At 41.8% G+C, this 25765-nt stretch overlaps 1 protein-coding gene across 11 annotated transcripts in view; it reads left to right on the forward strand.

Annotated features, from left to right (window-relative positions):
- GRAMD1B (GRAM domain containing 1B) overlaps positions 1–25765 on the forward strand; it is a 220056-nt gene that overhangs the window by 87535 nt on the left and 106756 nt on the right. For 10 of the 11 annotated variants that reach the window (XM_039874828.1, XM_039874829.1, XM_039874834.1 and 7 more), the window contains one exon: positions 6305–6382. The exons of the other annotated variant lie outside the window; for it this stretch is intronic. In XM_039874828.1, the coding sequence (XP_039730762.1) occupies positions 6305–6382 (78 nt within the window). The remainder of the gene's footprint in view (positions 1–6304; positions 6383–25765) is intronic. 11 annotated transcript variants of the gene reach the window in all.

Genomic DNA, 25765 nt, shown 5'->3' on the forward strand with positions numbered 1-25765 from the left:
CTCTCCCTCCCTCTCCCATCTCTCTCCTGAGCTCCCTCCTACTTTCTCTCCTTCCCTTCCTTTATTTAAAGACAGACAAGGGCATGTTTAGAGGTAAAAGGACTACTAGAGAGGTATTAGTAAGTTGTAATGAGTTAGAAGATATTTAGCTGGATTCTGAATCCCTGAATCTTTGACCAGCTACTCACCTTGCTTCAGGTTCCCATGGGAGCCATTAAGCAGAAAGTCCTGCTAACTTTGTAGAAAGGTTATCAAGTTTCACCCAGAGTATATGATTTTCTAAATAGTTTTTGAGAATATTCAGGTATGTTTTGTAAGAAGCTGGCAGTCATTGACAGTGCCCCAAATCACATCTGTTTACTTATTTTTTATTATTAGACTCTCATGCTTGCCAGATGACAAACAGAAACAATTCTCTTATTCTCTACTTATTTGCTACCTGCCTTTCTTCCCCCATACACCTTTTCTATGTAAACTGAAATGGTAAATGCTAGTCATTTCACGGGTGCATATAACTCAACATGAAGACCCAGCCTTCTCTTTTGTCAGTGGTGGTGTGACTGACCCTACTTTTCAGGTTAGTGCTTCTCAACATTTTTACCATAAGACTCTCTTCCTCTCAAGCATTCAGTGTTTCAAAATATTTATCTGCCAAACTAACTGAATATTAAGTACAATCGATGTTCACCATTTATGATATACCCACCAATGCCCAGATACTGTCCTAGATGTTTTTTGTAGATGATTTCCACCATTTCTAATCCTTACTGCAACCAGTAAGATATGTAGCATCTCCACATCTGACACTTAGAGGAGTTTAATAATTTGCCCGTTATCACCCTGCTAAGTGGCAGAGTCAGGACTAGTACTTGTATCTTTCTGACTCCAAATATTGAACTCAGTTATTGTGATTGGATTTCATATAACTCAGTCCTCAACAGAATTCTTCTATAAGTGGTATTTAATTCTTACCATTTTTCTGGGGAATAGACTAAAAGAGGATAAGTGACTTGGCCAAAGTTATAAGGCCAATGAGAAACAAAGCTGGGGTGTAAACCTAGGTTTGTCTGTTTCCATTCTATTTCTACTACATCCCCTGCCTAAAATAATTTATTTCCCCACTTTTATTAATCAAAGACACATCCATCAAAGCCACTTTGAGCCTTTTGAAGCTTCCAATTAGCACGAGATAATTGGTGCTAACGTACTAGACTACTCTGATTCAGCCAAAAGCAAAGAAATGTGATAAATTAGTCCACGCAGCCTTAGTGTAGATAAATATTCAGTTTCCATTAGGCTCTGGAAATACTAAAATTACAGTTTTCACATCCCCATAATGAGTACTTGGAATCCTTTGAATTTCTCAAAACCCCTTCTGGGTAGAGGAGGCCATGATCCATTTGGTGTTATCTGTGAGAGAAAGAGCTGTTTCTACTTATGAAGTGCCAGCTCAGAAAAGGTGCCAAATTTAGTCTTCCTAGCAGTGACGCTGTACTTTCCAGAGGGCAAATGGAAACCTTCCTGTACTTTCTGCAAGTGTCCTGGGTTGGGAGAGGGAGGAAGGGAGATCAGTGGAATCATGGGAACTTACCTAACCTGCATCACCAAGCTTCCTGGTATAGCCTATGAATTTCTGTCTTCTCAAGTGTGCTTTGGCTCATATTGAAACAGATTTTTCCCAGCTCTTCTCAATGTTACTACTTTAATGTGACATTCTAGGAGAAACTCCAAGCACTAGCCTGCTGGTGGAAAACAAAGTCAGGATTCCAGATTCGGTTCACTTCAGCTGGCTTCCCTCAGAAATATTCTGGAATTTAAAGAAATGCTTCCCCACCTTATTTAGTAACACAGTCTAGTGTTTCAGAATTTAATTTATACGGTAACTTTTATGTGAAGCTTGAATTTACAACAGGAGGGATTTAAGTCATCCCAATGCTTTCTCTAGCTGTCTTGGGGGAATGGCCCCAGTTGCTCACACAAGTCCCCTTCCTTGCAGTGTTAAGCTGACTTTCAGTCATCTGGTACCCTGGCTAAGTCATTCTAAATCCTTGCTTTTTAGAGGTTTTTTTCTTTTTTTTTTCAGACTTTCTAACACACATTTTCATCTGTTAGTGCCCTCTCCTGGACTTCCTTTAAGTTCTCAACTTCTGTAAGCTGTAGAGCCCAGACTGGACACCAGTCTCACCAAGGCCTTGACTAAAATGGGAGTGGTTGGGGATGTGACCCTTGACCTTCTGGTATTCCATTCTCTCCTATAAATACATACCAGTATGGTGGTTGCTTTTTTCATAACCTCAGATGATTTGCACATTCATTTAGGGAACACAATGAGCTGCCTGGTATCCAGGTGGCTTGTATCATCTGAAAAAGCTCATATAAGATGTAAATTTAAGGAGTTTATGTGAGAGGGTGAGGTAATGTCTTAATCTCTGGAAGTTCTGCTAAACAATATTATTGCATGGGATTGAGTGGAGGAGTGGTTGGCATCCATCTCACTTATTTAAGACTGTTGCAAAACAAGTTTCAAAAATGGGGGAAGGTAGGACCAGGCTCCTCCTGGGGATTCTAGAGGAGGAAAGATCCCATGTGCCTGAAGCCTGTGGCTATTACCATGGATTTATCTGGAGTCCCTCTTGCCTAGCATTCACCTTTCTGACGTGTTCCCTGACAACCTCCCCAACAGAAGTTTTGGCTGTCTTCACCTTGTCCAATTCCTTCTAGTGTTGCCGCATTGCAGTGCACAGTGAATACCTGTGCCTCCTCGGCTAGGAGCTCTTTATGTCCCCATCTTTTAGTATAGTGTCTGGTACGTGATAAATGTTTGGTAAATGGAGCTGAACCAGAGTGCCTTTTCTTTTCATTCTGCTTTTCCTGACTCTAACTGAATGTCAAGTGTCAGTGTAGGAAAACTTGTCGAGACAGTTTTCATTTACCTACTCCAGAAGTGAGCTTTCCCTATTCTTTGTTTCTGTAGCATTTAATACTTCTAAGAGTTATCATTTTTTTTCTTTTAGATGTAGTTACTTATATTGACTTTCCAGATTGTAAGCATCTTGAGAGCAGAATTCTTGTCTGATTCATGTTTTTATTTTCCATGACCCACAAAACAATGCCTTGCTTATAATACCTAGCATTTATGTAGCAGTGAATATGTGCAAGGCACTGTTTTTCATACTTCACATATGTTCATTATTTAATCCTCACAATAGCTTTACAAGGTAATAACTGTCATTAACATCTGTCTGTATTTTATAGGTAAGGGAAATGACATTAAATAATTTGCTGAGGGTCATATAACTAGGAAATGGAGGAGCTTGGATTTCATCCCAGGAAGCATTTTCCAGAGTCTAAACTTAACTGTTGCCTTGATTCTACCTCTTGTTGGCACATAGAGGCCATTATATAAATATCTGTCAAATGCATACAGGTTGATATTTCCTAGTTATTTAGAAGGCGATCCATGGTTGCTTTCATCTCTACCATCTGAACTGTTTTCTAAGCAATTGGATGGCCAGAACCCCATCACCAGAGGTTGATGAGTTGGCCTCCTTGAGGTTCTGGTTTGGAAGTCAACAGTGCCATCTATTGGGATAACTTGCTGAAAACAGCTCAGAATTATTCTGAAATCCTGGTACCTGGTAATTTAGTACTGGGAGCACCTTTATTAGCTTAACTTTAAGTTTTTATTGCCAGAGTGGGGGGTAGGGTGAGAAGGAAGAACCAGCCCATTATAGCTTAAATAAAGTCAAGTTTGATCTCTTCTTTGAAGGAGCCGTAATGCTGATCCTGGTCATTTTGGTTGGTTAACCCCAGCTGGCTGTTAGATAGTATAAAATACTAGGCTCCAGGGACCCCTCCCTTTTACTTCTCACATGTGCTGCCAGTGATCTAGACTAGTGTTCCTCTCTTGATGCTCACTTCTGGAGCTGTGTCAGCTTTGCAATTTGAGTTCCATCTCCTTTGAGTTGCCTACTATACTATTGATGCAGGGCAGGGCAAATTCCCCTGAGTGGCCCTGCACTGAGAGAGATAGGGTTCTTGACTGAGCGCTGGAAAGAATGGACACACATGTCAGAGAGCCCAAAGGAAAGTTTATTAGAGAAGGGGTAATGCTCCATAGACAGAGTGTGATCTCCTCTCAGAGACAGACAGTGAGAGAGCCTGAGAGAGACTCAGCAGAACAGAGACAATAGAAGGACAAAGGAAAAGACAGTGAGAAGGACAGAGACAATGAGAGGGACCCCAAGTGTTTGGGGGAATTCAGTTTATGTATTATTCTTAGTTTCTATGAATTACAGTTTAAAGACTTTGTTAACCCATTTTCCCTTGATGGTATGGGTATACAGTGTGAAAGATAAGAGTATGTAGCGTGAATAGGTCTGCTGACAATTCCCAGCTTTTGATCCATAGGTTCTCCATGATTTTAGGGTAGGGAATGGATGATTTTGTTTATTTTGTGTAGGGTGTGACTTAAAGACTCTTTTCCCTTCACAGTATGGGTAACTGGTCTGTTAGTAATCCCAGCAGAAATCTTTCTTTGTTCTGTATGTTTTCTCCTGGTCTGGCCATAGGGCTGATTGGTATATTGTAGTCTCTGAATATAGCTTGATTTAACATTTAGTTGTCTTGCCTCCTCTACATTATTATAACACATATCCCAGTGTGCTTGATGCATGTAGTGGGTTAGTCCCAATGTAAGAAATCCCATGGGTCAACAACACAGTAGTATAATTTTGTCATGAGGAGTTTGTAATAGGTAAATTTATGGGACCTGGCAAAGAGGAAGGCAAAAGGGTAGTTACTCCGTAGTGAACAAGCAGCAAAAAGTGCTTTGTGTAAATGAGGAGAAAGGGACTGTGTACACTCTTAGTTCTGCCAAGCAGATGGAGGCTTTGTGTTTGGTGCTGTTCTGTTTTCTTGTGTTTGAAAATTTGGTATATATTGCTTCTAAGTTCATTTACTTCTTGCTAAAGAACAACGTAATAGCATGGTTATAACTGTGACCACAAAAAGTCACCTTTGGTTGAGAGTGTACCGGCACTGGAGAGAGCATTTACCTTACATGATTGTTCAAGTTGCAGTCTCATGGGGATCTAGTCTAAGGAATATACTCTGTAGAGCTCAGTGCATTTTATTGTGGTGGACAATTCTATCAGAACAAGTAAACAATTTGTTTATACTGGAGCTTGGGTTATAGTGACATTTATGGTGATAGGAATTTATTATTACTAGAATCTATGCAAAGCAGGGGTTTGCTAACGTTTTCTGTAAGAGACCAGGTAGTGAATATTTTAGGCTTTGTTGATGAAAGGATCCCACTACTTTTTCAGCTCTGCCTTTACTCAGCTCTGCCACTGGAGCAAAAAAGCAGCCATAGATAGTGCATAAAGGAATGAATGTGGCTCTGTTCCAATAAAACATCATAACATTGAAGTTTGAATTTCATATAATTTTCACATGTCATGAAAAACTATTTTTTCTGATCTCCCTCCCGCCCCCATCACCCCCATCATTTAAAAGGGAAAATAACCATTCTTAACTCACCTGGCTATAAAAAACAGGCTACTTCAGATTTGGCCTGGGGACTGTAGTTGGGGACTCCTGATTAGATGCCTGGAGTAGTTAATAATCAGCAATTAATAAAAGTGATTTGTTCAAAAGCTATATGTTCAGTTAGTGTGGTGAGGCGTCTGAACAGCTTATCTCAAGTAAGATGAAGGACAGTCAAATTCCACATAACTTTAAGTATCTTGAAGAACTCTGTAAGCTGAAATTCTATAATCATCTTGCCTATAGGGCATTAAGGAGTGGAAGGACTCTACTCTCTAATCCTTTTACCTCTGTCACCTCATCCTGCCCTAAAGACAAAGAAGCAGGTCAGGTGACCCCTGACCCCATCAAATCTTTTTCCCTACCTGAATTCTCCCCTCCCTGAAGAACCCCTCCCATACCAGTCTACACCAGCTCCTTGAGAGTCTCCTATGAGATTGAAGAAGAATGGGATTATTATCCTGTTCTAGAGATTAAGAGGCCCAGGTACAGAGAATTCTAGAGGCATTTGCTCACTCAGATATTGTAGCCAGGAAAGAACGAGGTCAGGATCTTCCCCTTCTGCTTTAGGTGTGATGAGTGGGATTTTCACCATCCACTGGTGTCAGTACACTCTGTGTAAACTTACACGGGGAACTTGTATCTTTAAAATTTTGTAACCTCCTTTCTTTGTCAAGCTGAAGTCTAAGTGACCTCCCCCAGGGTTGAGAAAGAAGCCAGACGTTAACGGTTCATATCCTTTGTCTTTTCTCAGCAGCCAACAGAGCAGCCAGCAGAGCAGCCACGATGATGATTCAAGCAGGTTCCTGAGTCCTCGGGTGCTGGAAGAAAGGTAAGATCAAACAAAGAGGGAGAGGATAGGAAGATTATAGGGGATGGAGTTGAATGGAGTAAGATTGTACTTCTACCACGAATGAGAACTGTGGGAAATAGGAGAAATAGGAGACTGCCAGACCTCTGTGCTCAAAGACTGGTTAGAAAGACAGGACACTCACCCAAGAGGTGAGAGGGAGCAACATGAAGAGACTAATCCTAAACACCTCTGGTGTTCAGCAGTGGTAGGAGTTAATATGTGGCAAGCCAAATATGTTGGGAAGACATCAGAGTGGAGTTGGGACTTGAGACATACCTTAAAGGTTGGGTACAACATGGACTGTAAGGGGAAGAGATGTATTGTATTTGAGGAAAGTTGCATGGCCTGGGGTGGCATGTGTGGCATTCAGTGGCAGCAGAACACCAGTATTGGCATGTATTGTAGGTGTCAGAGGTTAATGGAGAATGAGGTTGGATGTACCAGATACAGTGAGAATAAAGAGGTTCCTAAGTGCTCATTTGAAGATTCGGGGTATGACTCGATAAACTCAGGCCATGAGGACCAACCAGCTAGCATCTTCTTCATGTGGCGCCTATGAATCATGGACAGAGGGCTCTGTTGTAGCAAGTTAAACATCTGTGTCCAGAGAACACTAACTGCATTGATGTTAAATAAAAGGAGGCCTCGATTGATATATCACAGGGCTCTGCTTTTAGTCTGTTTACCATCTTTATCAACAAACTGGATGAAAAAGCAGAAGGTACTTTTACTTCGTTTATCAAACTTATAGCAGACATGCAGCTGAGAGGGAATAGAATAGAGAACACCAAGGAAGATAGAATTAAGATTTAGTATTATTTCAAATAGAACTATGAGTAGAAAAAACAGGGGGACTTTTTCATTTGAAGTAAATGTGCTACTATACATCTATATTATGTATTTATAAATTTATATTAGAACAATTCCTTAAGTGTAGGATTATCTTCGGGAGCCTAATTGACAGGATTTCATGTGAAAAAGAACTTGGTTTTATTTACCAGCCAAATCTGAGCCAGTCGTATGGCATAAGTACCAAATGATCTTCAAAAGTCTGAATTTATTAATGGAAGTGTGGAGCAGGGATTAAAAAGAAAAAAGTCTCACTGTAGTCTGTACTAGTTTGACTATATCTGGTGTATTATGCCCAGTTCTTTGGAAATGGGTATTGATAAATTAAAGCCCAGAAAAGAGTGATGAGGATAACTATAACATTATAAACATCGATTGAAGGAAAGGGGTTTAGTCTGGAAAAGAGAAGGTTTAGGGTGACTATAACAACACTTATATCTGAAAGCTTGAGAAATAGAACCAGAGAGATGAAAGTTATAGTGAGAAGGATTTCCTCTCAGAACAAGAACTTTTCTGTGATTAGATTTGCACTACAATGGAATAGCTCTCTCAAAGTAATGAACTATGCCCTCCGTAGAAGTATTGAACAAAAGATAGATGATGTGTCAAAAAGGTTTCTTTCCATCCTGGCCAAGAGAGTGGGAACTCTGTAATCCTTATCCCTTTAGATTATAAAGTTTTGTGAGTTCTGCCCTAGTTCTCAGTTTTGTGCTCATTATTAACCAAAATTAACAGTTTAGCTCATCAGTGTAGACAGAGTATATACTGAAGCATGAGTCCTCTAAGGAGCAAAGATTAATCAATCATTCTTGTTAAGATACTTAATCAGTTTTGATCCTATGGCAGTTCTCTCAGTCTCTAGGGTGGCCTACCCTCTCTTTTCAGTGCATTCTGGATTTCAACAACCACACTCTCAAATTTAGAAGGAGCTGTAGAGTTTCCCCAGTACAACTACCTTCCCAGTGCTTGTGGGTCACACAGCACTAAAATGTACCGACCATTTCTAGTCATGATTTCTTCAGTTGCTTCTAGTCTATCAGCTGTATAATTGGCAATTCTTCAACTCCCTTTATTTTATCTCTGCTGCTTCGGGCCTTCTTAGAAGAGGTGAATAAGTACTCAATTGTATTTTTCCCAAGGCAACTTCATCTAGCTCTAGGACATAGGTGCTAGCTAATTAGAGAGAGCCCTCCCATTTTTTTCTGCTACTTGGGATTATATGATGATATAAATTATATTCTCTCTTTCTCTGCCCACTCCTCTAACCAAATCGGATGTTACAAAAGGTCTTCCAGCTAAACCTCCGTCAAGAAAAATCCTTTAGGTGTCTTCCTTCATCCTTTCTTCCCATCTCTGGCCCACTGACAGCCCCCAAATTCTTCCCGGTGGACAGTAGATATAGTTGTGCTCACTTTGGCAGTATGGGAAACAGAGAGGGCTGTGAGCAGAAGTATGCTTTCCGTGGTGGTCCCTGTGGATCCCCTTAGAAACTCAGGACTGGTATGTGTTCACCATGGCCTTTCTGAGTGCTTTTTTCTCTTCTCGGCCAGTGGGTTCTCCTGGAGAGAACACATCCCCAGAGCACTAATTAATCATCCAACTTCAGCACAGAACAAACTCTTATACCTTGTACCTAATCCTTTCTCTAATATGTTTCTACCCAATTAAGAGACTCTCTGGAGTGTTTCAGATGTTAGTCTGTGATGTCCAGGCCTGAGGCAAGTGTGAGAGATGAACCTTGGGGAGATTTTCAGCAGTGGTGGGATCAAACTCATGCTTCTTGCTCTGGGCCCCATTTGATGAACAGCATACCCAGCTGGTTTTGGCAGCAAGGCCTTTGTGTAATCATCTCATTTACCCATTGCCACTCCCCGGGGAGGCAGGTAGAGTAGGTATTATCATGGATTGAAAATAGTCAAGTATGAGATAGGTAATATGGACACTTTAAGTGGCTTCATCTAATTCTCCGAACCACGTGGCCAATTACAGGATGAAGGATGGTTTCATAGACGGGGCAAAAAAAATTAACATTGATCTCTTCTCTTATTAAAGACCAAAATTACATTCCTCTAGTATGAGATGTACTTTCAACTGGTTAAATAAAAAAAGCGTAGATTTTTCTTGTTCTTGTACAAGGTTCAGAATGGATATATTTAGAGACAAAATACCTACCCTACTGTAGTCTAAAAAATGTCTACATTACAGCACAGGGGTAAATGTCACCATGTGGTGTCCACACCTAAGGGCTTCTGAGAATATTTTTCCTCAGTCACATCAGAGGATAGGTGGGTGCAGGGAGGTTGTCATTTCCTGGGCTGGTATGCATCAGGGAGAAGGGTTCACTTTAGGAAAGGGATATGGGGATTCTCTCAGGGATAGAGATGATCCCTCCAGGTTTCCAGTAGAAAGCAAAATAGGTTTAACTTCTCAAGGTATGTATGTGTGTGTAAGTGATGGAATATGGGACATTAATACATTTTCATGCTTCTAGATGAAGTTGAGTACACATAAAAAGTACTAGTTCCCAGAGTCATCCTAAACCGGACCAATTGTTAGGGTTTCTCAAGTTGCGAGATCTTTATTTAGTACATTCATCCAGTGGCAGGAACTTTCAATGAAAGCCAGTGTTACCGGCACTTAGATGTCTTCGTTGTCTGAGAATCTGGAACTTGGTCCTTGGATCCCCACAAAAGATTCGTGTGGAGGTCTGACGCTTGGAGAAAAAAAGGCAGCTGGCAGAGTAGCAAGCAGAAGCGATTTATTAGGCCGAGTACACTTGGGAGAAGTCCAAGTGGGCACCTTGATAGAGGAGGATTGAGGGCCCTGAGAAGCTGAGGTGTGGGGTTTGTATGGGCCATAGAGTGTCTTTGATCTCCTTCTGCCCCTCTGATCTTCAGTGATGTGAATTCCCTGTGCCTCCCTCTGAACTGCCCACACCTGGCCTGGGCATCTACAGAGTGTGCCGGTAGATGGGAAGTCATACTCCTGCTTTCTGGGGATTTGGAGGGTAGGTGTATTCTTGGTTTACTACTTTTGCCTATACTGGTGGAGTGCTCCCAGAGTAAGGTCACATAATAATTAATTGACCATGGGGGACTGAGGGAGAAGTCAGAAGCTGCCAAGTGTCTCGCTTTCTATCTGGCTTCTGACCATGGGAAAACGAGGGAGTCACCTGAAGCTGCAAGCGATCTTACTTTTCTCTTTTGATTCTGACCATGGAAAGATAAGGGAGGTGTCTGAAGCCCTGCTGTTTGTTTTGTACATTTTATTACTAGACTGCTCTGTGTGACCTCATTAACCCCTTATTGTCCTTTTCTCTCTGGCTCATATCTACCTACCCTATCACTAAAACTATAGGAAAAGGAGCTGTTTTAATTAGGACCATTTATGTAACAATAATAGTTTCAATAGAACATGTCTCACTTAACCAGGAAGCATATTAATGGTAGGAAAATTGAGACTTGGACAGAGCTGGGGGGTAACTGAATGCCACATTCTTTCACATATCCATTCTTGCATGCAGGCATGCATGCCGCAAGCCTTTATGAAGTGCCTGCAACATACTGGGGAGTCTGCAGGAGTCCAGGCTGCAAGATGGACAGAGGCTCACTGGTGGGCACTGTGGTAGATTTAAGAGAGTGAGAGAAAGCTTTTTAAGTCAGACCAACCTAGTCTTGACTACCTTCTTTCTTAACTGCATTTTTAAAAGCAACTTACTTGGCTTTCCTCAACCATAGTCTCCTCATTTGTAAAGTCTTTTCCTTGTAAAGAATAAATAAGACAATGTGTGCAAAGTGCCTGGTACTTAGTAAGATACTTAGTAAATGGTAGCTGCTAGTCCTCTGATTTTGGCTGAGAATTTACTCTGTTTCTTAGAAGATCTATACTCTTCTGCTCTTGAAGAAGCAGAGACAGAAAGAATGCATAGAATACTGAGCACCTACAAAATGTCAGGTATAAATACTAAGGATTAATAAATTAAGGCATCAATATTTCCCCTCAAGAGCCTTACAGCATATGGTGAGACATACCTATAAGTAAGCAAGTAAAATATAATGTAGTAATTAACATATGGAATTAATTAAACTAAGGAATTTGTTTACTATTGTGACTAACCCTGTGCAGTAAATGTTGCATACACTTTTAAATGTAATCTTCTCAACAATACTATCAAATAGATGCTATTATTATCTTCATATTAGAGTTCAGGAAACTGAGGCTCAGTCTAGAAATTGCCTAGGAGAAACACAGCTACTCAGCTTGGGGCGAGGACGGGGGAAGGGAGGAGGAGGGCGGTGGTATCCAGGAAAACTCCATGGAGGGGCTTGTGCCTTCGTTGAGAGCTGCGAGATGAGTAGGGGTCTGTCACATGGAGAGCATTGCCAGGCAAGGGAACAAGATGTACATAAGCATGGAGGCGTGAGAAAGCAAGGCATGTTCAGGAACTACAAATACTTCAGTATTGCTGCTGATCATGCCCCAGGAGCGGGGTGGCTGGCAAGTGGCTGAAAACCAGGTGCCTGATCATCAAGTGCCCGTCATATCCCATGCTGCCATGATAGTGAGTGCTTTATTTTCAGATGAGGGGAAAGGAGTGAGGAATTTTGAGGAAGGGATTGCGCCAGTTGCTCCCAGATATTCTTGTGAGAAAAATCACTTTAGTTCCAATGTGGAAGATGGATTTTGGGGGCTAACACTAGAAGAAGATAGATAAGGGTAGATACGGCAATTGATTACCCATTCGTTCTCTTATTTAACAAGTATTTTTTGAGCACATACTCTCATAGGCATTGGGGGGTCATAGCTTTGAACAAGGTAACCATTGCCTCTCCTATCATGGTGCTTCTTTCTAGTGAGGAGAAATAGATGATAAATAAGAAAACATCAAGTAGTAATAAGTACTGTAAAGGAAATGAAAAAAGGAAGATGGGGTGGACCAAAGCTTTTTGGGACTACTCTGAGTTGGGTGGGAAGGAATGGCTTATTGATATGGTGATATTTAAAATGAGACCAGATGGGCAAATTTCTGAATTATAGTAGTAAGGACAGAATAGGAACCACTTAAATAAATTTATCAAATAGGTTTGACAAGACTTATATCTGTGTTGAGGAAGGGTGTCTTGAGTGAAAGTTTCTGGCTTGGGCAACACAGTTTAGACGTTAAGTTTCTGGCAGGATTGTGATCATGCTTCCACTACATGCTATGTGATCTTGGGCAAATCACTTCACCTTTGTGCCTCACTCTCCTCATCTATAAAATGGCTATAGTCATAGTTCATACCTCATAGTGTTGTTGAGGATTGAGCATGTGTATAATGATTAGAATAGGACTAGTGCCTGGCACATGGCTAGTATTATATATGTGCTTGCTATTATTAATATTATTGTTATTATTAAAGTATTGGGTAAAGAGGGAGGAGTTTGAAAAGCAGGGGTGGTAGTGAGTTTAATTTAGACATGCAGAGTCACAACTACCCATGGAGCATGTGCATGAGGAGATATACTAGGCAGTTGGTTATACTTGTTTGAAGCTTAAGAGATAGGACTAAAATTACATGTTTGGAGATTAGAGTGTAGTTGAGGCAAGAATCTTAGCATTAGCAAAGTTCAAGCAGAGATGAAAGAAGGAGAAATTTGCAAAAGATTGCCCACTGAAGCCAAGAGAACTAGGAGACTGAAATATCATAGAAGCAAGAAAGAAGAGTCAAAAAGGATAGAGACTGGTAAGATGAGAACTAAAAAGGCTCTTCCACAGTATATGAGGGGAGGAAGAAGAGACTGAACATGCTGAATTTGTTCTAGAAGTTTGCCTGAAAGAAGAGAAATAGAGCGTACTTAGAGGAGAAGGCAGAGTTGATTGGGGAGAATTTTTATTTTAATATAGGGGCACACAAGCACTTTCTAAATCTCTGAAATAGAAACCTGTAGGTCAAGGATGACAATTTCAGAGAGGACATTATTCATTTATTCATTCAACAAACATTTATCAATTATGCACTATGTACTCACTGAGTTTTCAATCTGTTCAGGTGTCAGTATTAACACAACTGAATGTATGACAGAAAATACTAATTTGGATATGTGCATTAAAGGAAGGGCACAAGGTCTATGAGAGAGTATATCTAAGAAATTTTACTGGGACAGAAGTGGGTGGGGGTGAGGGTGTAATGGTTGAGCAAAGAGAGTAGGATAATTCTGTCTGAAGTGAGAGGGAAGCAGTGAAATGAAACAAATGAGATGAGATAATATGGGGCAGGAGCTTGGTTGGCCATGACAAGGGCTTGAGAGCCTGTATGCCAGGTGCATCAAGAAGCCATTGTAAGTTTTTAAGAGAGGAAGCAGCAGGATCAGATTTGCATTCTGAAAAGATTGCAATATGGAGAAAGGGTGGAGGCAGCCCTGGTGGATGCAGAGATCAGCTGGGGCAGTTAGGAGGCTATTACAGTAGTCCAGGCAAAGGATATTGGTGGCTTAGACATGGGGTAGTGGTCATGGGAAAAAAAAGTAGATGAATTCAGTATATATCTACAGGATAAAATATTCAGAACTTGGTGATGGACTGACTAGATGTAGGGCGTGAGAGAGAAGGAAGGTCTTCAGTTAGTTCTGAGATTCCAACTTGCTCAGCCGGGTAGCGCCACCTACTGGAAGATGAGGAAGCAAGGTTTCCGGATGAGGCCAGAAAAGAGAGATCACAGGTGAAAGGATTAGCTTTGAATAGGAGATAATGGGTGCGAATGCAGGTGAGGTCATAGGTGAAGTCTAGGAAGGTGAGGAGGTTGATGGCAGCAGGATCTGTTTTCTTGTATAGTAGGAAATAAAATAATCTGCTTAGATTGAGGAAGGTGAAATGTGTCTAGGTATAATTAATTTGGGGATTTCTCTTATCACCTTTTCTTTGACTAGCTTAAAAGAACTTCATGTTTTATATATCTTACTAGAACTCACTCTTATTTCTTCCAGCTAGGGAGAGCAAGTTTCACATGCCTGTTTATAGGTGTGGTTAATTGTGTCTAGCACCTGCCCCATCCTGTGCACTTCTTGGTTTACTTATCTGTCTCCCCACTAGCCCAGGAGACCCTGAAGGATAGAAACTGTATCTCCTGTGTTCGGCTCAGCAGATATTTGTGGAATTCATTAATGAACAAATGGAGAAACCAAGGTAATGGAATTTGAGGCCCAAGGGCAGGCCTCTGGAGTTGAAGCAAGGCCAGAATGCAGGTCCATCACCTCTAACACAGGTCCAGCCCCATCTTCCTATTACATGGAAAGATGTTTTCAGTTCCGCCTATTCTATCCCAGAAATTGTTCCAAAATAGCATATTTCCAGAGCACTCTAGCTCCCTCTGCCAGCTCGGCCACTGAATTCCCCATGGCCCTATGGACACTCAGGTGATCTATCCTGTCTGCTCCCTCACCATGAGGAAGGAGCCAGGTAACAAATCCTCTGGGAGAAGTGCCTGCCAGCCCGCCTCCTTCTTGCACAAGCAGCTGACATCACATGCAGATACAGATCCATCCTCCCTGTCTGAGGACAAAAGAGGAGCGGAAACTCACCAAGTGCCCAGCGTGCCGCCAGATGTTAAAAGATGGGAGGAGAGGTCTTTTTGGAGCTGTGGCTTGGACTGAAGGCAGAGGGGATCCTGACAACACAGAGTCTCAGGTTACCCCACCCCCACCCCCTTGGACCGTCCACCTGCCTGTGTTTTGTGTTGAACATCAGGGCAGGGGATCTCATGTATAGGAACCACTACAGACAGCTGCAGGAGCTGCAGAGGCAGACGGTCCAAGCAGCTCCAGAGTGAGCTCCCAGCCCTCGAGGCCCCAGCTACCATGTGGCGGGCCTTCCCCTGAGCCCAGCATGGTATACAACCTGCACTCCGAGACCGTCTCTTGCAGCACGTCTGTAAGGCAGGCCTGTCACTACCACGTCTCCTCCCTGAGGAAGAAGCTGTTCTTTTTACGAGCCAAGTAGGTGGCAGGGGCCCCTGGAGATTAGAGCATGAAGAATTTACCCTTGGCTAGTTGGTATTACCTGGGGCCCTTGGCAGAGGAGGGAGTGCTTTCAGGGTTGGCTCCCATGTTTGCAGATATTGTAGTTCCTTGCCAAGTGACAGGCCCCCAAGAGGGAGACAGTGATTTGTTGCAATAAACTGAAGATAAAGGTGTTAGATGGAATAACTGGCTGGGATTATTATTTTCCTCTTTCATGGTAAACTACTTCAGTTGGTAAAGAACTTGGAGGTCATAAGGCAAGGTGCTATAGAGAATACTATATTCTAACTGATTTAGGGTACCTTGGTTTCTTTGTGGGTGCTGATACTTTCCTTCCAGTGATAGGGACCTATGAGTGAGGAATTTGGGGGTGTTGATGCAGTGTGTCCACTTCTTATATCTACTCATTAGAGACTTTGCTCTGACTCCAGAGCTGCTTTGAACAGGCTGCCGGGGAGATCTGAGCATACACCAGGCATCGGATGCTTTTTTTTAAATGCGGGCCCTCTACCTGGCAGGATAGTAGTGCAGTGGCTCCTCATGACAAGCAGAAGGGAGGAGGTGCCCTGGAGGAGAAAGAGGTTCCAGCCTCTAAGATCAAAGTTAAATTCGGAAGCTGGCAGGGATTGCAGAGAGAGAGGCATGTAAACTTATGGGCAGGTTGTGTTATTGATTGATTGATTGATTGATTGAAGAGAAACAGCAGTAATAAAAAGGAAAGGTGGGACAAATGGGATGAAGAGAGAAAAGAAGAAGAAAGGTAGTGAGAGAGGCTAAATGGATTTTAAAGGTAGGTAGAGGCTAGACATAGGAGGTGACTTGATCACACGTGTGTGTGTGTGTGTGTGTGTGTGCACATGCACACGCACACAACAGGCATAGATGCCCATGAGTATTTGGCTATCTATTGACAAGAGTTCTTTCCTCAGAGATGTTCTCATGGCAGAAGTTTGAGAGTGAACAGAGACCGAGTACTTATTCTAATGAGATATGCCTTGGGTACTGACTACCCAGTGCTGTGCCTTGCACACAGCCTACACCTGACAGATAATGGTGGAATTAGAGATCTTCTGATCTATGGTATGGTGCTGGTGGCAGAGACAAGATTCCCTCTGCAGTTATCATGTGGAACTTAGCAACGCTTTGAATTTAAACCTTTAGTTTAAATTCTGACTCTACTACTTACTGGCTGTGGTGCTTTCACAAAATCATTTTATCCTCTCTGAATCTGTTTCCTTCCTCAAAAATGGAGATAATTGTATCCACTTTTTGGTAATTGTGGGGATCAACATGAGGTAAAATGGGGAAAGCACTTAGCACTGTCTGGTACCCAGTAAATGGTAGCTTTTGTTATTGTTGTCAGCAAACGGTAGACTGGGGCTAAGCCTGTGAAGTAAGTGAAAGGTGAGTTTTGAGCTCCTAGAGAATTGTAGGTTCGAGAACTTGGTTAGGGTCAGCCATGAACGTGTCCATGAGAGGTGATATTTGATGATTCCTTAGTTGCCTGGGGAAGCCAGTCATATAAACTCTAGTCCTCATTTTCCTAGCTTATTTTTCATCTTAGCACTAATCATGTTAACATTTTATCTATTTGTTGACTTGGTTGTTGTCTCTTTCCCCCACAAGTCCCTAAACTTCATATGAGCAGGGACCATCTTCATTTTACTTACTATTGCGGAGCCAACACTTGACACAGAGCCTGCCTGACACATGCTCAATAAATATTTGTTAAATGAATAAATGAACACACGAATAACTATCTAAGGCTTTTTGCTAGCTCTAACATTCTATGATCATGAGATTCTGTGACTATACCCCATATCGAGGGCCACCGGCCAACCCTTTACCTCTGTTAGTCTCTGTGACATTTTCATGGTCATGGAAATGCTTTGATCTGTGATGGTCCCTCATGTATTCTCCTTTCTCTGATTCACATACATATATGCTTAGGGGACTTCTTGGTCTTGAGGAAGACAGCATATATGACGTTTAGATAGGAGAGAGGAGAACTATCTTTTAGGTCTGGGCTAAGCTCTGACTTTTGGGGGCAGGGCAGAGAAGCAAGTGAGCTCTCCTGCTTTCCCCTACCTCCCTGAGTTCCCAGTTTGTAGCTCCTCTCTGGAAGTCCTGGCTGCTTTTGTTGCTGTCAGCAGAACTGTCTGTAGGGGTAACCATCACCTGCTCTGTGTTTCTCCTACTACTGCATTTCTCCTTTTCTGCCTGAGAAAGGGGTTATTAATTATAGCTCAGCAGACTATCTCTGCTGATGGCATAGCTGACATTTAGATTTGGACAACTGGCAGGATGGTTGGTAAGTTTCATTTCCTAGCTTCTCTACTTCCCACTAAGAGCAATCCCATCCTACCAGCCAGGGTGAAGAAGAAATGTGAGTGGATGACAAGTCAAAGTCTCAAGCAGAGACTCCGCCAGTGTTCTGTGATGCATTCTATTGCCTCCCTCTTACTCCAGGGTTGAGATGCAGTTGGAGGCCAAAACTCATGGGTTCTCTTCTTAACATGTCACTGATTACTAATGTAAGCTCAGTGCAGCTATTTGCAGAGAACACTCGTTGCTTTTCCATCTAGATTGACTCCAGTGTGGTTGCAAACCTCTGTCAGGAAAAAGTTTTTGAGCATGTACCACCAATATAATGTGTAAATGTATTTATAGCAATCATATATGTGAACTACTGTATTAAATATTTTGTGTATTGTATAATTAAGCAGAAATTTCTAAAAGATAAGATAAAAAGAATGTAAGTTCTAACATTCTTCTTTTACTGCCTTGGGTAAATGCTCATGTCTCCCTGATAATGAGCAGCCTACTTGGGAGACCAGGGTTTTAAGGCAGTGGTCCTCAACTTTTCCATGGGTTTCCGAGTCACACACACAGCTGATTCAGTATGCAGATTTTTAGGCCCCTCTCTTCAATTCTGAGTCATACAGACTGGGGTAGGCCTAGGAATTTGCAGTTAACACATATCCCGAGTGATGCTGACTCAGATGGTCTGGACCACACTTTGAGAAATTTGCCCTGTGGCCGGAAGCCTCTTGTTATCCCTGCTCTAGCTAGTATCAAGCACACAGTTTAATAGGGCTGGGACAGGGAGGGCCCAGGTGCCTTATTCCTGGCCTGTGACATCAGTTTAGGGAGCCTCTGATAGACCTTTGGCGCCTCTTTACCCCTAGCTCGGGCACACTGGTATTAGTACATAGCTTTTGTTTTTCCCCCGCCTGTATTCTGCATATTCCAAGAATCGCCATTCTGCAGGCAGGGAGAAAGGTGGGTGAGGTAGGGAATGTGTAATTAAATTAATCATCTCATTTTATATGTCACCCACTTTCTAGCTTGCTCAATGCTTCTTTTCTTATCCTGAGCATGTGAGTGACAAGCTGTTAACTGCTGGGCGCACCCCCACCCCCTTTGCCATTCCTCCTCTGTCTGAAGGTAAAACTCTTCTAATTGATATGATAAGAAACTCATTGTAACCCTGGTTCAAAATGGTCCTGGGGATAGAGAAGGGCAGAGAGAGTGGACAATGTGTGAGTAACCCCCTTTCCGTCCAGTACACAAACACAAAAGTTCCCTTGTGTCATTCTTTGTGTGAGTGAGCATGACGGGTGAGTTGGTAAGTAGAATTCAGGGCTGGACTTTTGAAACTCTTAATTTATTAATTTAGCTGCACAACAGACTTGCTTTGGTATCCAAAAAGTGAAGAATTTCAGCTGTTCAACTCCTTTCCCTCTAGAAGTGAAACAAATATTACTTGTTTCCTTTTCAGGGCATCTTATACAATAGGTTGATTCTCAGCTGGCTGAGAGTTTGTTTACATCATTGTCTTTACAAATAAGGGTATAGAACATAGGTCTAGATCATAGAGTAAGAAGCCCTCAAGAAGGAATCGAAGGGGTCAGATACTCTCTACTCCTTCTTAATTTAGGAATTTCTTCTTCAATATCAAGTGGTTATCTGCCTTTCCATGAATAACTCCCATAATGGGAAATTTGCTAAGGATATTAATTGGGGTCTCTTCCAGTAAGGAAATATGTAATTAAAGGAAACTACTGCAAATCTACAAATGAGAAAGGCAAACACAAGACAACACAGAGTGTTTGTGTACTTAGTTTGTGGGCAAAACATAAGTTCTGAGGTACTATTATTAGTAATAGCTGCAATTTTAAGAGTTTATTATGTGCTTAACACTGTGCTATCTTATTTAATCATAATACCAACCCTAAAGGGAAGTTACTATTCTACCTATTTTCTAGGTAAGGAAATGGAGGCTTAGATTGTCCACTGTCATTCCCTGGAAGTGGCAGAGCTGAGATTCACTCCAGTGCTTGTTTTGATTTGCAACACTGTATGACTTCCCCTTGAGAAGGGTAACGTGGTGTTTGGGGCACTTGGGGTCCAATGCAGACACTTCTGCTTTTCCTCATATCTGATAGATCTTTCTTTACCAACTCCCTGGAATTGAAGCCCGCATATGGAGGTGTATGAGTGAGTCTATTAATGAAGATTATCTTTTGGAAAGCTTCAAAACAAGACTGAACAGGAAAGAAATTCACAAGGAGAGGATAGACTGAAATTATTTGAATTTCAGTAAATATGCCTGAAATTCAAATAAATTTTTAAAAATCTTTTTAAAATATGTTTCCAATGCCTTGTTGATTTGAAGAAGTGCCTTAGGATTTTAACTAACGAGTTATATGTAGGAAAGTTCCAATATATCTCTCTGACACTATCTCTTTCTGATAATTTCTTTCGATTTCATTATTATGCCTAAACTGCAGAACAGAACTGTTGTTACTTTTACCTTGTTGCGGGTGCCAAGTGAAGCCCCTCTAGGAATTTGCATAACCTGCAAAAGTTCGCCTTCCCTTTCTTTCTCTACTGGGCTCACTGGCACTCCCAGCTGGCTCTGCCTTTGCCAGAAAAGGAGGAGCCATGCGATCAATCCCTCCTCAGGAGTTTGTCCTGAGTCAGCAGGCAGAATGCAAGAAGAGTCACCTGAACTCCACTCTGACTGTGGAGGGCAGGGGTGTCTGCCTGGCAGGGCAGCTCCCACCTCTTAGAAAGAGAGCACACTAGGAGAAGGGAACTGCTGATGAAAAGGAAGAATTTCTGGTTGGAATTCCTGCACAAATGAGTTTATGTGCTCTTTTTAGACCCTCTACTCAGATTCCTCTGGGGCCAATGAATTTTTCCTTGTACATTTAAACAGCATTTTCCTTGGTCCTTCTATCCTTTCTTGGCACACCCGTTTGTGTTCTGGATGTCAGTGCTATAGTGGCATACCTCCATATTGGAGCCAGTATCCTCTGAAAGAAAACCAAAGGACAGTCTGGAGAGAGTAGTAGGCTCTGGAAGCATCCTCCTACACATTTTTCTTTGAGTGTTGTGGGCTTTCCATCTCCTCCCCAGCCCCTGGTCCAAGAATTGGCTGATATCTGTAACTGCATCTTTCAACCTCATTCTCTAAAAGAAACCTGGTTGCTGAAGGGACAGTACTACCAACGTGGATACTTTTAACTTGTTCCCACTTACCTTCCCACCGGCCTATTCTGGCAGCTACAGAGGTGAATGGGGGAGTGAAACTCTCTCTTCCAGCAGGAGTCCCTGAGACTGTCACCTTACCTTGTTTTTCTCTTAGCTTCAGCAGTAGTCGCTGGAGGGTCTCTCCAGTGCCCTCATCCAGTGATGTCCCAATGATGTTCAGGCAACCCCTACATCTTCCATCCTAACTCTCCTGCCAGAACCGGCCTCCATAGTCTGCTGCATGGTTTTGGTTGTACAGCGGAAACCTGTGGCTCCTATTTTACCATGCACCATAAAAAGGTCAGGCAATGTTATTGGCCTTCTCTTCCCTTCCTGCTGACCCCTTGTTCAGTTAATCCTATGGCTTCCCATATAGCCTCTCCCTGAACACTTGTGTGAAAGTCTCTGAAATCCTCTGCAGACCAGCTGTATGTCTTCTGTGAAAAGTGGTACAGGTATAGGAGTGAACCTCCAGGGCATGGAGTGGGCAAATGATTTGCCTTATGCATTTATGACCCTTTCCATTTCTGAAGCACTTGCACGAATTTGCCATTTGAAAGTCCAGTATCAGGACTGCTGGTTGTAGTGTGATTTGGCCTGAAGATGGTAGTAGGTAAGGGAAGGAGTTTTGTAACCAGACCAGTGCCAGCTTTGCATTGGTGCCAAGTGCAGGCAGCTTGGAGGTTTGGAAGAACACATGGAATTCCCATTGTGCACAGCCCCTGGGTGCCCTTCAGATAGTAATTGTAAAGACAGCATTATTTTGGTTAATATTTGTTGAATGTACGTGTTATATGTCAGTTACTGTGCTCTCTTAAATTTTATCATTTTTATGTGAAATAGTATTACTGTTACCTCCATTTTATAGATAAGAAAACTGAGACTTAGAGAGGTTTCATAATTTATATAAGATCACACTGCTATGAAATGATGGGCTGGAATTTGAATTGAGGCAATTTAACTCTAGATTTTGACCACTTTGCAACAATGCCCTGTATAGTTCTAGAGGCTGACCTTGAGGTAACGTTAATATCATTGATATTCCTGTTGATTGAGAGGTCTCAGAAATTGCTAGGAGCTACAAGAGGTAGGTCTTCCCTTTGCCTACCTGTTTAACACTGAGGAACTCTGATGTAAAACTGCACTGATACCAGCAAAGACCCTGAGTCTTGCACAGAGTATAAGCTTCGCTGAGTGAACTGCTGTGGGAGGCTGTTGCCCTGGCACTGTCCCTTTATCCAGGCAGCACTTGCACTTGAATAGCTCTTCCTCCCACCTGCTGACATCTGTCTCCCAGCTGTGGGTGCAGAACTATGGGTGACTAGTCCCTAAGGCTATTTCCTTTTCTCCTGAAACCTGAACCTTAATCCTTACCACCCATCTCACTCCCTCCTTGTCCTTACCACCCAGTTCACTCCCTCCTTGTTCTGACTGTTTCAGAAACTCTCCACCCCTGCCTTCACCACCACCACCACTACACCTGACTTCTCTGGAAAGCAGTTCAGCTTTGCAGGACCATCAGACTTGAACTTTGTAGTATTAGCTGCCATCTCTCTAGTTTCTGCCATCTCATGCTAGGCAGTTTCTATCTATCCATAGCCCCTCTCAGGTGCTTTAGTCAAATCTTCTCATGGAAATTTCCACTTTGAGTTTATAATTGCTTAGTTTCCTTTCTCCTCCCACCTCCAGCATGGTCACTTTCTCTGATTTTCTTTGTGAATCTTTCTTTCCATTTTTTTTTTTTTAAATTTTCATTTTGGACTTTTGTTGTTCTTTGATGGCTTTCCCCCCCAAATTCATCTACACGTCCTCCTTAATGTCCACTACCATTCAGCATTACCTGAAAGTATCTTCTGTTGTAGTTCTTTTCCTTATTCCTTTGCTGCTCTTTCATTATTCTAATGACTTTCTTGCTTGGCTGTTTTAATGTCTTTATTCACCTAAAAAAGCAGGTAGGTTTGCTTTCTGTCCAGTCTACCTCCACCATCACCAACTCTGCAGGAGTCTTAAAAATTTCACGTGGGTGTAGGATATATTACATGGATGGGGGAAGGCAAGAGATGAACCAGTGAATTAAAAGAAAAGCACAATAACTAATACTTAGGTCATTTTATTGTAATTGTGCCAGACACAGTTCTCAGACCTTTACATGTTATCTCATTTAATCTTCATAGTAGCCTCTGAGGTGAGGAATATTATCAGCCCTTTCTTATAGATGAAGAAATTGGGGTACAGAGAGGCTGAGTAACTTGCCCAACGCCATGTAGATGGTGGGCCAGTTGAGTCAGAATTCAAACCTAAGCAGAATGGCTTGAGAGGCATGTTCTTTATGCTCACCTGCCTCTCTAAAGAGTTGATGGTTAATAAACAAAAGAGATGAGAAGTCACCTTCCAAACACTCAGACACACACAATCATGGGAACACATATACACTTCCCTTTTCATTCTACACTCTCCCTCTTTTTTTCCTTCCTATTTTTCTGTCCTCTCCTCTTAAGAAAAGCTGCCATTTCCTATATACAGAGAGAGGAGACATCAAGTGACCTCTTAAGGTCTATTTTATTTCTGGTCTCCTGCAGTTCTGTTAGTCTCTTCCTGTTTCATCTCCATCTTTTTAGTTTACAGTCAGCACTCAGACTCTAGAGAAAAGGAATTTTACCTTTTTGGCAAAGGCATCTGATCCATAGTCTCAGTACAGGCAGAGTGATGAAGCTGCACATTTTACAAGCCATGCAAATATGGCTGTACCACTGCCCTTTACTCAAAGAACTACATATCCCATAGTGCAGCAGGGGGAGGTTGATCTGACTAGGGCTTGAAACAGCTTTACTTGGTTTGCTTGCAGCCCCTCCCACCAAAAGGCAGCTGCCAAAGAGGAGGCTCTTCCTAAAGAAGAACATGTAGTATCTAGCCTCTGAGCTGTTCAGGGAACTGGGTATCTATACATCTCACCACACCTTAACCATCCCCTGACAACTTATTCTAGCCTCTCTTCAAGCATCTGGTTTTTCTTTTCTCCCTTTCCTTAACTTGGTACATAAATACAGTTATTAAGGGGTTAGAATATAATGCCTAGGGTAAAGAAATTACTACAGCTAATTGCCCTGGAGAGAAAATGATAATCTAAAGAGGTCTATTTATTTATCTGTCTTTTCACTAAATATTAGAGAAAATGGAATGAGATGAAGCTGTAGAAGAGAGAGTGTCTGGTTTCTAATTCAAAAAGCAAATGCATAGAAATAATTTATCCTGTAAGAAATTATTTAGATTGATTCCTTTTGAGTAAGTAGCAGAGGTATGATTCAATGGCATCTTAGTTAGATACTCTGCATCAGTTTATCTTTCCTTTTTCCCTTTTAGTGTCATTCTTTTCTCTGTCTTCCTGGAATTATCTTTGGACTCTGAGACATATTCCTTCCTTCCTTTCTCCTTAAAGCCTAGCATGATCCCCTACCTCTACCCTGTCCCATCTTCTAGGTTGTCTGTTCTGTAGCTAACAGCAGTCTACCTGCTGCTTTGAGTTTAAGACATATGAATTACTTTGTAAAATTGACATGGATGCTTCTGGCTGAACAGCTCTCCTAAATGCCATCTGCTGTGTTCACCATCTGGGGCTGTGTGGCAGTAGATGCCTTTAAGAACTGAGTAGGTAAATAGGTTTAGTCATTTGAGAGACTGTATAGAGTCCCATTAACATGGGTCCGATGTCTGTGTGATTTTGATGAAACAGAACATCCTCATTTGTGGGTACGAGCCTTCTGCTCTCCATCTGTTTGTACATTTGACTGGCAGCCGAGGAACAGAGAGGACTGCAGGCCACAGTGATAGCTAGAAGGAACATTACAGGCCTCTGAGCAGAGATGACATGTGAGGAACTGGCATGACCCCCCGCACCTTTTTTGGGGGGTGTGTGTGATGGAATACCTCCAGTGCAGGACCAGCAAAGCCTCTTACCCTTTTCAAGTTGATTGCCTCTGACCAAATGATAATCTAAAGCTTATAGACCAGGAAATGAGTAAAAGAAAACCAGTCCATTGGTCTAAATGACATTCTATTACTTTTATCCCTGACCTTTTTTATATGCGTTTATGGAACTTGGCATATAGAATAAGATGGGATAGGAACAAGAGAAGTGATATAGTCTGTGTTTATGATGGCTAGAAAATAATGTACCTTCGGGAACCAGGGTATATTCTTTTTTCCCCCCTTAATTTTAATTTTGATAGTTGACCAATTTGGTCAGGTGTCTTGATCTACTTTTCTGCCTAAATAAAGTGAACATGAGTGAATCTTTGACTCTTTTTAAAAGCAGTTTTCATTGGACACAGGAAATTTGTTACATGTATGCACTAACCTCTGGATAAGCCCAAGATTTTTTTTCCTAATATTTGATAACATTTTCTTATAATTTTGCCAGCTTCGAAAAAAGGGGGTTCCCAAAGAGAAATATCAAATTAATTGGGATTTGATATTCTCTGCAATTTGAAGTCAGTGAACATGAATTTGAGTTCCAGTCCTGCTGCGCTGACTATGTGACTTTGGGCAAATCAATTAAAGTCTCTGAATCTCAGTTTAATTATCTTTAAAATCGGAAAAACAAAACCTCACAGGGCTTCTGTGTGTATCCAATGAGGTAATAAATTTGAAAAGCCTTGTAGATTATGGAGCACTGTATAAATGGGAGTTCTTGTTAAGCCAGACACTTGGATGCTGGTAAAATAAGCTGGTAGAATTGTTGGTGTCTTCATTCCTTTGGAAAATCCTTTCTTAGTCTGTCTTGGCCTACCTGAGTGTGTACTTTTGCAGTGAAGTCAGGCTCGAACAGAAGCAGGGTAACAAAAGGATGAGGGGAAATGTAAGTGGGATGGATTGAATGAATGAGCACATGCTGTCATTGCCTTCTTTTTTTATTCTGCTGTATTTTAATCAGTTTAACCCTTGTTTTCCTGAGTGTTTCTATGCTCTAGGGGCTGGATTGGG

This window comes from Pteropus medius, unplaced genomic scaffold (assembly GCF_902729225.1).
Source record: "Pteropus medius unplaced genomic scaffold, Ma_sr-lr_union100, whole genome shotgun sequence".
Taxonomy (NCBI): Eukaryota; Metazoa; Chordata; class Mammalia; order Chiroptera; family Pteropodidae; genus Pteropus; species Pteropus medius.